General features: G+C 39.6%; 2 protein-coding genes across 4 annotated transcripts in view; one reads left to right on the top strand and one right to left on the bottom strand.

Annotated features, from left to right (window-relative positions):
• Positions 1-372: 372 nt before the first annotated feature.
• Positions 373-9,961, top strand: mpl (MPL proto-oncogene, thrombopoietin receptor). Its single transcript, XM_077607606.1, has 12 exons — positions 373-654; positions 763-883; positions 1,169-1,353; positions 1,585-1,742; positions 3,827-3,977; positions 5,512-5,626; positions 5,718-5,887; positions 7,088-7,230; positions 7,805-7,964; positions 8,639-8,720; positions 8,859-8,946; positions 9,046-9,961. Exons 1-12 carry the CDS (start codon positions 564-566, stop codon positions 9,523-9,525), a joined length of 1,944 nt encoding a protein of 647 aa, XP_077463732.1. The 5' UTR covers positions 373-563; the 3' UTR covers positions 9,526-9,961.
• Positions 9,962-11,433: 1,472 nt separating this feature from the next.
• ddah1 (dimethylarginine dimethylaminohydrolase 1) overlaps positions 11,434-12,500 on the bottom strand; it is an 82,265-nt gene continuing 81,198 nt past the window's right edge. For all 3 annotated transcript variants that reach the window (XM_077607934.1, XM_077607936.1, XM_077607935.1), the window contains exon 6: positions 11,434-12,477. In XM_077607934.1, the coding sequence (XP_077464060.1) occupies positions 12,361-12,477 (117 nt within the window). In that variant the 3' untranslated portion in view covers positions 11,434-12,360. The remainder of the gene's footprint in view (positions 12,478-12,500) is intronic.

Below are 12,500 nucleotides of genomic sequence, written 5' to 3'. Positions count from 1 at the left end.
AAAAATTGCTTTAAAATGTCCATTAAATTAAAAACTGCTAAAGTTGTTAATGAAAACGTGAAATCAGTACAAATGGGCTGGAACAGAGAGTCGTGAAAAGGTGGTAAACATCACTCTAACAGAGTCTGTATCACTTAAAACATTGTCCCGTTATAAAAATAGCATTCATACATTACTAGGGTCTATTTCCTTTTCATCAAGATACTAAAATACATGGATGTTGTAAGCAGAAAACCTATGTTTTCAGAAGCATGCACTGTAAAACATAAATCTTTTACAATTTACAGTACTGCAACTTTCATTGTATAACAGCCTTTGTCATTTTGTATTAACTGATGAAAACTCCCATATTGCTAGAGCACACATACAAACACTTCCTTCTTGTCACACTAGTCCCTTGGCCTACCCCCGTCCAGCCCACAATCAATCTTCTTAAGTCAAAACACTGTTGACATGAAAGCAAAGACAATGCATGTAACAAACGTGCTGTATTTTTTTTGTTTGTTTTTGTATTGGCTGATAATTTAAACTAACCTAAATTCATCATAACATTAAACGACGCAATGAAGATACCTTTCACCCTGTGGATCGGAATACTTTCTTTGCTCTGGATATGTTGTGAGCTTGTGACAATCACTCGTCTTTTGCAAGATGGTAAGGAAAATGTAAAACGCTTCCGTTTGAACAAAATATTTCTTAAATAATGTCAATGTACAACACTTGACTGTTGGTCCTGTCTGACAGTAACAATTTTGGGGGCAGATATTTCTCTCCTTCAGGATGAAGAGGACCCAAAATGTTTCACAAAGACAGAAGAGGATTTTACCTGTTTCTTTGAGACCACAGACAATGGGATTTATGATATGTTTTACAGCATTGGCGAGTATGTTACATGAATAAATTGATTAATAATTATTTACCTGCTGAGCTAATATTGTCCAAGAATGGAGGATAGGTATTAATAGGTATAAATAATACCTCTTATAAAGAATACTTTTTATATTATATATTTGGATCAGATTTGAATCTTGATGGTTATTTTGATAAGATACTTTTCAGTTTGTACACAATTTGAAGACATTATATATACACTTGTATATTGTATGTTTAATATGTGACTACAATGATATGATTCTTATAAAATGCAGCAATTCTTTCTGTCATTAAGATCAAGACGCTCTGGAGAGAAAATATGTAATTTGTTGACTCAGAGGACAAAAGAAGGAATGTTTTTACACATCTGCTCATTTCCTTATTTGGACGTCGTCACGTATGTGGATATACACCTTCATGTGGTGGAGCGCATCGGCAACACCAGCATCTACAGTCGCATTGTCAGTGTGGAAGATCACAGTAAGACTTGTATTTCCTTTAATTTGGTCATTTAATGCCTAATCAATACATTTAATTGCTATGTTGTTTGGGTTTCTGTGTCAGACAATTTTTAGCAGATTGCAAAGTTGGAAAGACTTGGTATGAAATGAAATAGAATGACTAAGATTTTTAGTTTTATACTGTACAGTGGCATCTCAAGTCATAAATTTAACCATATTCTTTTTTTTCTTGACATTTCTTTGTCTTTAGTTCTCTTGGATGCCCCCTTAAATGTGTCTTTACACCATAATGGCAAAGCTGGAGAGCTGCAGGTTTCATGCTTCACAAATTTACCAAAATACTGGGAGGATAAGGTTCGATATAGGATTGGATACACTTCCAAGGGACTTGGAGAAAGGACAAAAGAGGTACAAGCGAGTATTTGGAAAGTTAGAATTTTACTATACAAACAATTGGGTCTGTATACAGTGTGAAATGACACAACCAATTAAATCTGCTACCAGAGTAGCGGGCTATTTCCAAAAATGTGTCCGTCAATGGGCTGTTATTTATTGTCTAACACAGGGGTAGCCTCGGGAGCCACATGTGGCTCTTTTGATGGGTGCATCTGGCTCTTTGCTAACTTGTGAGCTAAAATATGGAAATTGCTGGTGACAGAACTGAGATATTACATCTAGAACTGCTTTAATCTTCATTTGTTTTGCTTTAATCTTTATTTATTTTTTGCAGTACACTTCTGGAATGCATCCTTTCATTGATTAGCAACAGTAAAAGAATCTTTTAAAAAATATTCATTTTTTTCCACTTTAAAAGTGGTGAAATTAAAAAAAAATTGAAAAGGCACTCGTTTACATGTATGTATTTTGACTTTTAAATTTGTAGTATGGCTCACAAGGAATAACATTGGAAAATATGAATTGTTTGTGGCTCTCTTCGTCAAAAAGGTTCCCGACCCCTGGTCTAACACATCCACAGAGCAGCAAAATATTTGATTCGACATCGTGGTGATGACATGGTATGTTACGATCGCGGCAAGACGTCGTGGCGCGATTGGAGGGATTTGGACCCAGTAGCGGGGAAGCAGGAGGAGGCGAGACGAACTGAGCTCAGACAGTAACTTTAATGACTCAAAAGCTTTACAAAATAACAAGGACTTGTACATCCCAAAATGAAACAAAACCGGAGCAGGGAGAACTGTACCTTTGCGGCGATGTATGCAGTGTCACGCAGGACGATCCGACAATGACTAACCACTTCCGTGGTGCTTAAATACACACATCAGGAAGTAATCAAGGATCACTTGCAGCTGCTCTAATCTAACGGCAAGCCAGGAGGGACAAACGAGCCGCTTCTGACATGGTACCATCGTTTTTTGATAATTCAATAGATCTATGAATGGCCACTCTATCTTACTCTACACGGTATGTCGCCACTCTCCTCATTTCAACCTCCCCATAAGTAATGGCTCTCCTTATAGAGGTCCCACTCTGAAATCCTATGATGTTATAGTACATTAAAAATCGTAACATACGATAGTGCTATAATCTTTTCAAACAGTGTGACTAAATAATGTCGAAAACCCTTTATACAAACACCAGGCAAATAAATTAGGTGAGGTCAAGTCAAAAGCCTTTATCGTCATTATACACAGGTGCGTATAACGAAATTGGTGGTGCTACTCCACAAAGTACGTTTTCCCAGTAAAAACATAAATAAGTAATATAAAAATATAAAAAGTCACATGTGTGTGTTGGTACCTGTCTGTTAATGACGTTTAATATTAGTCTCGGCTGTTAATTGTACATTCTCCCCGAATTTTACAAACTGCATGTTGGCCACTCAAAAAAATTCTGTGAGACTATCCTATCCAGAGAGGAAAGTAGGGTAGAGCCATTCCAGACACAAAAATTAGTACACTAATCAAGAAAACCTGAAGAATATTCAGTTTTGGGCTGGGCCTGCTTTGCTGCATCTTGCATCATCTATGCAAAGCACAATAAAATCTCAAGACTCAAAGTTTTCTAGGGAAAAACATGACGCCCTGTGTCAAGATATTTAAGTACGTAAAAATGCAACGTAAACATATTTACCTCCCATTGAACATCTGTGGAAGGAGCTGAAACTCTTGGAGTGTTAACCATTAAAAGGCCAAGAATGAGTGGGCTCAAATTCCTGCTGAGAGTTGTGGCTTAAAGATTATGAAACTACCCAAATATTACGCCAAGTGGAACATCATTCTGGTTGTGAACTGTTTATTTATTTATTGATAATTCTGTTAAACAGTGCATTGGTTATTTTTTAAATTAAAGTTGAATTTCGTGTTTCAGTACTTTATACAAGTTATTACTATGGTGCCATACTTTGGGTACATGTGTCTTTTCTCCCAGTGGTAAGCGTGATAAAAACATGTACTACTGTTTAAAAAGTATAATGGGATTTTGCCTGTCAAAAATACAATCTCTAAATCACTTGTTTGTTTTTGTTCCAACAGGGGCGTGACGAGGGGGGTGACTTATTAGTGTCCGTAGTGCCAGGGGAAGAGGTTCAAATTAGGGTTGCTGTCAAGTGTGGCAATATTGAGAGTGCAGGACACTGGAGTCATTGGTCAAACCCTGTTAGGGATGTAGCGCCACAAAATGCAGGTACGTAGACAGAGGAATGATTGAAAACAAATGGCTAAATAATGATGATGAAATGTTTTACAAAACATCCAACACATTGCGGCCAGCACATATGCTGGATCCATTGTGTTTTGTGCTGGTCTTGCTGGTATTGCTGGTGTAGGTGCAATGAAAGCGCCAAAACACAGAAAAAAATCCACCTAGGTGCTTGTAATATTTTAGCAGGTTACTTTCTTTTCACATTGCCTTAGTTACAGCCACAATTTTTCATAATTTCTTAGGAGTGAAAATCTGTGTAAATCTGTGGCGGGTGGTTACCACGTCGGCCTCACAGTTATGGACTCCTGGGTTCAATCTCAGCTCGGTCCTCCTGTGTGGAGTTTGCATGGTCTCCTTGGCTTAGGCGGGATATCTCCAAGTACTCCGGTTTCCTCCCACATTCCAAAAATATGCATGGTAGGCTGATTGGATACTCTAAATTGCCCCTAGGTATGGGTGTGAGTGTGAATGGTTGTTTGTCTCCTTGTGCCCTGAGATTGGCTGGCCACCAATTTAGGGTGTCCCCCGCCTGGTGCCCGAAGTCAGCTGGGATAGGCTCCAGGCCGTGTGGGGTCATTTGGTCGCCGGTCTTTTGGTCGCCATCTTTTGGTAGCCGGTCTTTTGGTCGCCGGTCTGTTTGGGTCCGGGCGACCAAATGACCGGCAACCAAAAGACCGGCGACAAAACAAGGTAAAACAACACGGTCTACGCATCAATAAAAGCCAACAATGGCCCTGAGAAGTTTCACTGAGCAGACGTGTGAGTGTATAAGAATTTGTATGTACATGAGTTGTCCCCTTAGGAAGGGACGTCAGTCAGGGTCTTAACAAGTTCTCCAACAAAACACAATAAAAGTACGGGAAATTTTGAGCTTTTCTTTAACCTAATAATTAATAGGGCATTAAGTATGACGAAATAATAATTCGCAGTTTGTATTTAGGGAATTTGAGCAACGATTTAAATGGTAATTATCAATAACCTTCCGGGCGACCAAAAGAGCGGCGACCAAAAGACTGGCGATCAAAAGACCGGCGACCAAACGACCGAGTACCGCTCCAGGCACCCCCTGGATCTTTGGGGAGTGCTGTTGGTAGTCCAGTTTGCAGGCGTTAAGGGGGCATGGTTGGGCGAGTGAAGTGTCTAAAACAAAGCTGTGATGATGCACGGAGCTATAAGATGGCGCTCGGCCAGTTGCCATTGCGGGACACCAATTTCCCACTGTACTACTCAGATATTCATCCTACCAAGAAAGACCCTGTTCAAATTTGTTCTGCCACAGATGCATACAGAATATAGCACACAGGCCGTGATGCCTTGATCAAACGTTACTCTCGGATGGATAGTATGATTTAATATCAATAGGGTTGAGTTTGTTGGCAGTTAACATTTTAGGATTTAAATCTGTGGAGTTTGCTAACAGCAAGAATAACAGTCGACAAGATCTAAGGCAATAAATTGTTTAAACGTGTTTTCACTCTTTAATCAGTTATTCGAAGTTGGCCCTTTCTTACTCCAGGGGACATTTCACTCATGTGCTACACCTCAGATCTGCAAATGATCACCTGTCGGTGGAACAACAGCAAATACAGCCAACTGAACCCTTGCAGTCTTTTCAGTAGGATTTATATCAGGTATCAATTGAAATTTTGTCATTCATTTTGGTCATTCAGTTTTTTAGACTTTGTTTTGCTGGCATTTGTAATGACAATTAATGTCTTGCAGTGAGTCTTTGGGCTGGACTGATTGGAAAGAATGTCTGCTTGATGGCAACACAACTGACCAGTGCAGTTTTCAGGGAGATGAGTCCAAAACCGTGAAAGTCAAACTCACTACTGCTGCCATTCCTCTCACCAGGACTTTCTATACCCAGGAGTTTATTTTGAAAAACATCAGTAAGTGAATGTAGTATTTTTTTATTTGATTTTCTCAACAAGTAGCATTCATCTTTGCTTGAGACATTGTTTTCTCTAAGATGCTTTTTGTAGTACAGTGGTACCTCGAGATACCAGCTTAATCCGTTCCGGGACTGAGCTCGTATGACAAGATTCTCGTAACTCGAGCGGAAGTTTCCCATTGAAATGAATGAGAAACAAATTAATTTGTTCCAACTCTGAAAAAAACACCAAAAACAGGATATTGGATTGAAAAAAATGTTTTATTTCTTATAATTCGCCATATATTGACAAAGTAATAAATAACGAGTGGTTTAATAGAAATAAAGTGTTTAATCTAACTAAAATTGGGCGGATTTCGCCGAGGGGAGAGGGGCACAAAAGGGGCGGGGGGCTTCGGTTTTTTTTTCTCCACACAACGCACTCGTAAACGGAACAAACACTCCACCCTCACGTTCGCTATCGATGGGCTGTTTGCTATTCCCTTCAAAATATTCCGAAAATGATGCACACAAATGTCCTCACAATCGGATAACGCACGACCACTTGCCAACGAGCAGCAGTCTTTTATCAGCGATCACGCCGCTGCTCATGGGAGCTTTGGGGGTGCTGGCTAGCGGCTCCTTTTAGCTTGTAGCATCTGTGTTCGCATCCCCTCGAACGGCGCCTATGATAGAGTTGCTACTGGGGATGCTGTTGTTGTTGTTGGTGAGCCAGTGCCCCTGATGTTCTTATGAGCAGCCAACGAGAAGTAATATAATACTCCTCACGTATTGATTGTGGGTAAAGTTGTATTCTGAGTGCCATTGCCTGTCGGCGTTGTGTGCACGAGTATACTTCATTACCCAGAAAGCCCTCTTTTCCCCGCGCATGCGCGTTGTGCGTTTCCTGGTCTGAATAACTCATCCGGTGCTCGTAAATATTGTTATACACGAAAGATATGCAAAAAAAAATGCCATGGCCACCTGGCTTGGTCGCATCACGAAATTTTGACCGCATCACGGGCGAATTATTCGATCGAAATTTCCCCCGTAAGACGAGCATTTTGTATGATGAGCGGTCGTATGACGAGGTACCACTGTACTTAGCATAAAATGAAAATAGAATGATACAGTAATGCGGATTGTGTCAAATTTAACTGGCATACTGTCTGTAAGACAATAAATCATAGCTTGATTTGTGTGATTTTTTTTATTTTAGTCAAAACATCACCTCCAACTCATCTGAGAGGATCACTGGAAAAAGATAAGTTGTGTTTAAAGTGGGACACTCCTATGATGACTCTGTCATCCCATCTGAAATATGAGGTTGGCTGCCAATTCAGAGATAGCAAAGCATGGCTGGTAAGATGTGATGCTTGTACCTTAGAACATGAGCTGGAGTTGTTGTTCACCTCAGCCACTAGGTTGACAACGCGCAAATAAATACACCAACTGATAATAAATTGTGATTTTCAAAATCCGTTTCCTATGCCTATTCCATAATATGTGCACGCAGTAATATACTACACTATCATTGTGATAAATCATGAGGTGCGAGCTAATTTTTAAATGTTCATCCATATCCATGATCACTTCATGTGCTAAATATGTCACAATATCTCAGAAATATTACCAATCAAATCATAAACAAATGTGTCTAAAATCAAACCACATACCCCAGTTACATAGTTTTCGTCTTCCTAAAAGCACGCGTTTACCTTTTTTTGTCTGTGTATTTTCCAATCGTATTAAGACTCATCGTTGACCTGGCGTTCATCACTGCAGTTGTCTTTAAACAAATACACTGAGGCTCAGTTTCTGTTTAACAGACATCATAGCTTGCCATTCGTAAAATGCAACTTATGCATCCATGTTAAAGTTGATGTTTTTTTTCATTAATTGAATATCGAATCTACATCAATACATGTGTCCTCAGGTGATTTCCCCCAAGGGCTCAGCGACCGATGCATGTCTGGAGGCTCCCTCAAGTATCCATTATAAAGTGAAGGTCAGGACTAAACCTAATGGATCCATATATTCTGGCCACTGGAGTGAATGGTCTGATGTTCTTAGTGGGGAAACCCCTACTGATCTAGGTAGGCTATAGTGCTTTAGTGCATATAGTTTTACATTGTTGGGATCAAGACCACCCAATTTGAGACAAAGAATAGACAAAAACTTTTAGGGCTGTGTGTGTGTGTGGAGTTTGCATGTTCTTCCACATGCCTGCGTGTTTTTTGTCCGGGTACTCCGGTTTCCTCCTTCATCCCAAAAACATGGATAATAGACTGGTTGAACACTCTAAATTGTCCCTAGGCATGAGCGAGAATGGTTGTCTTTCCCGTACCCTGCAATTGGCAACAAATTCAGGGTCTAACCCTGGGATTTTTTTTTTTTACATCGTTAGGAAAGAAGTCACTTACAGGGGTAGTGGAATGTTAGTAACACCAAAAATCAATGTACTTTTCTCCTTCCAAGAGTCTTTCCTTGGAATCACAATGAATTTTAAGACCTGGTCTTAACAGAAAATCCCCAAATCGGCCCTCTCGCTAGTCCAAGAATGAGACAAAATAGAATTTTTGGAGTCAAGATTGGGACAAGACCAAGACCCTCATAGCCTCAAATTTCTGTGTAAAAACTCTTGTTGTGATTACAGCTGATCTTGAGACTTAGAATACAATTGGTTTAGATAGCATCGATTGGCTGAGATCAAAGCAATTCACGTTATTAGTCGAAAGATCAATATCATACCTTGATGTCTCTTTTACAGACACTTTGCTCATGTTGTGTGTCCCTGCCACACTGCTCATAACTGCTCTTATCTTCATCACTTTGGGTTTTACTTACTTCAGGTAAGACTTAACATTTTCACATCTACAATATATACGTATTTTAAAAAGATGTGATATTGTGATTTTCTGTCCTTAATCTCTTTGGTAAACATACAACAAATTGTATGTTAATGTCTGCATTTAACATGTCATTTATAGCAAGCTCAAACAATGTTTTTGGCCACCTGTGCCAAACCTTGATAAAGTCCTTCAAGGCTTTCTTGCTGAAATCAACATGCAGAAATGGGTATCTTAAGAATTTATGTTCATACTTTGTTATCATATTTTTCTTGCTGGAATTTCATGTCACGGCAAATCTGCCATGTTTTACTCACTCCACTTACAGGACCCTCCAGTTACTGCAAAACAATATGGTGAGGAAGCCACTTCTTCTATAGTCGAGGTCATGCCCCAGGATGAGGTCTCAGTTTTGGCTAAAGCATGCAAGGAATTTACACAGCTTCTGTCACTGGAGCAAGGCCAACAGGCTGTAGAGCAGCAAGAGGGGAACCCTAGGCCAGAACTGACATTGTTTCCAGACTATGTGACTCTGAGCAGAGAAAGTGTCATTGTTTCTTCAACGGGAAACAAGTACGTCTGTGAGCAGCTCAGAGAGATAAGAAGTCCAGAGGTCGAAGGGGAGCTTCATCCAAAAACGTGCCACTGTTTCTTCACTGACAATTCTATGAATGTCCCTGATTGCTTGGACACCAATCTCCTAAATCATTCCTACTTGCCACTTTCCAAACCTGCGTTCACAGTCCATGAGAAGCACACATGTCTAAGGGGGCCTGGAAACCTTTATACTAGCCTAACTTCCAGCTAAATGTATCACCATAAAAAGTGAGGCATTACATGGCCGGGATACTTTTAATCTCTAATGTCAAGGTATTTCTGTACTTTTATTCTCACTGATTGTGACATTTTTCAATTCAATTCATTTAAACACTTGTAGATATAGAGTGAAAAGTGAAGAATGAGTCTTAACCTCTACTTATACTCCTTTTTAACCTGATGTTTTGTTGTGGCCTGTGAGGCTGGCATGAATTTTTGTATACATATTCATTCATTTTCTGAACCACCTATCCTCACTAGGGCCGTGGGGGCTTGTATATAGACTTAAATATATGTATTGAATTGCAATGCAAAATATTGTGATGTAATGCCTGTTTATTTAAAAAAACATGTTAAGCTCTGTTATTACATTAACAACAATTCTATGGTTTCCAGACATCCATTTTTTTAAATTCAAAAAGCAGGTGAAATCATACTTGCTTCTCCCCTGGGAAGGTTGATTGGTGTATAATTGTCCTTTTTGAGATTACCTCATAGTTGTGTTTAAAAGCCACTAGATGGCGGTAGCTTATCACAAACTAAGGTTATACTGCAGTTATTAATATGACCTATGCTTTTATTTTTGTTAAGTTAAATAAAATATAACTTTCTCTAGATATGAGGACATTATTACCTTGTTTTACATGACATTGTTATTTGATCATCTGCATGTGGAAATGTGGATTTCATTCGTCCATTCGTTCATTCATCCATTCGTTTGTTCGTTCATTCATTCATCTTCCATACCGCCCATCCTCGAAAGGGTTACGGAGGTTGCTGGAGCCTAACCCAACTGACTTCGGGCGAAAGGCAGACTACACCCTAGACTGGTCGCCAGCCAGTCGTAGGGAACAGAGAGACAAACGACCATCCGCACTCCCAATCATACCGCCATTAGCAGGAATTGAGCCTGAGCCTGCCCGCACTGAAGTCAGGCAAGTGAACCACTACACTATGAGGTGGGTATTGTTTTCTTATTTACGTTTAGATTAAATATAGATCAAGGCTGCCTGGCAGATAACTGGCGAATGAGTGGTTAGTGCGTCAGCCTCACAGTTCTGGAGTCCTGGGTTCAAATCCAGGTTGGTCTTCCTGTGTGGAGTTTGCATGTTCCAGCCGACCCAGCGTGGGTTTTCTCCGGGTACCAAAAATATGCAGGGAAGGCTGTTTGAACACTGTAAATTGCCGATAGGTATGAGTGTGAGCATGTATAGTTGTCCGTCTTGTTGTGCCCTGAGATTGGCTGGCAACCGATTCAGGGTGTCCCCCGCCTCCGGCCCGAAGTCAGCTGGGTTTGGCTCCAGCACCCGATGTGACCCTTGACCCTTGAGGATAAGCGCTTCAGAAAATGAGTGAATAAATATAAATCATAAATTATAAATGCAGATGATGCCTTGTCAAATCGGATGCATATCTATTGCATCAATTGTTTGTTGCTTTAAAAAAAATGTTCATTAAAAATATTTTATCAATTGTGCATGTTACCAGTGGCGGACCATCAGGGCCTGCAAGGCCTTCTCTGCTGGCCTAAAAAAAATCTGAATCACAGACTCATGTTAATTATGTTTTGTCCATGAATACTTAATACTTAAGTATTACTTAATACTTAATAATTCCAAATTGTCTGTCAGCTTCCTTTCATTGCTTTTCCCCTTGTTGCGCTGCTTCCAGATGTGTGTTTTCATATTTAAGCATCTAACCAATCACATTTCAGCTGTTTGTAATGGGCATTTATACATTTATAAAGTTAATTTAAAAGAATTAAAATAGCCACAAAAACAAACAAACAAACAAACAAAGCTGCCACACTGTGAAATTGTGTGTGCGTGTGGTGGAGAATGGGGAAAAATATATTATCTAAAAATCATTTCAATCAGCAGGGAAAGGAATGCTCATGATATATAGAATATATGTATATTTTAAAAAGTCTCAGTAAACATTTTGAAATTATTTTTGGCAGCAATGATGCGCTCCTGTAGCATCATGTCAGCTGCTGTGCAATTCCTTACAATTGTTACACTTTTAGCAAAGTTTGCCTGATTGCACAATGGAAAAACAATGAAGTTGACACAAACTTGTCTATGACTCAACAGCAAAAGAGAGGAAGTCGGAGCAAATTTCTGAGTTAGTGTTTACTGACCGCGCAAGCCTTTCCTCTAAAACAGAACAAACCAAATTCTTTCCATGCTTCATCACTGCCTGCCTGCCCATACGCAAGCATCACCTTCTGATGTCATTTCCTCAGTTCTCACTCACATTAGTGCTGAGAAGCCACATAGTCTAAACAGTGTCAGATTTTTACAAACAGTGTGTCGAATACACGTTTAAACACATACAGCACAGCTTTTGCGGATTTGTTAAAACTAACATATTTTAGCCTTCCTTATTAACTGGATTTAAAGATCTATTAGAAGAACACCAACAATAGAGTGTTAGATCTTAATCGAGTCTTCACTTCAACAACTGATCAATAATACAGTGTAACTGTTTTAATTTTGTGCTTCTTTCTGATTAATTTAGGCCTTTTCCAAGAATGGTAGGACAAACAATCCATGGTTTAGGACATGGGTGGCCAAACCAGTTCTCGATGGCCACTGTGGGTGCAGGTTTTTGTTCCAACCGATCCGAAAATTGCCGGGGCAAAACACGCACATATACACACCCACCAAAATCTCAAACAAAATGTGACACTTATTAAGAAAATGTTCTATATCTGCCCCAAATACTATGTTTAGCCCCTTAATAAAATTCCTAAATCTGTTAATACCGGGTCCTATAATGTTAAACCAAGGCTTGGATTCTAAACATATTTTGAAATATAGATTCTTCAGTTGTCAGCCCTCTTGCTGATGAGCACCGAGCAACATGTAAGGGCTCCGTCCACTTTGACTTTCTCACTGTTGGACACAGGGATCAGCATGTAGTCCTTCAATTTGTCAAACACCTATGGAAACAAAGAATGACTAA

Source organism: Stigmatopora argus, chromosome 8 (assembly GCF_051989625.1).
Source record: "Stigmatopora argus isolate UIUO_Sarg chromosome 8, RoL_Sarg_1.0, whole genome shotgun sequence".
Taxonomy (NCBI): Eukaryota; Metazoa; Chordata; class Actinopteri; order Syngnathiformes; family Syngnathidae; genus Stigmatopora; species Stigmatopora argus.
Note: the sequence above shows the minus strand (reverse complement) of the source record. Positions and strands in the feature narration are given on the sequence as shown.

Bases quoted from the DNA above. Each gene is read 5' to 3' on its own strand.
- mpl (XM_077607606.1), top strand. From the start codon at position 564: ATGAAGATACCTTTCACCCTGTGGATCGGAATACTTTCTTTGCTCTGG. The intron at 7,231-7,804 runs GTAAGATGTGAT...ATGTGTCCTCAG, and splicing joins GAGATAGCAAAGCATGGCTG to GTGATTTCCCCCAAGGGCTC. The intron at 8,721-8,858 runs GTAAGACTTAAC...TGTCATTTATAG, and splicing joins TTGGGTTTTACTTACTTCAG to CAAGCTCAAACAATGTTTTT.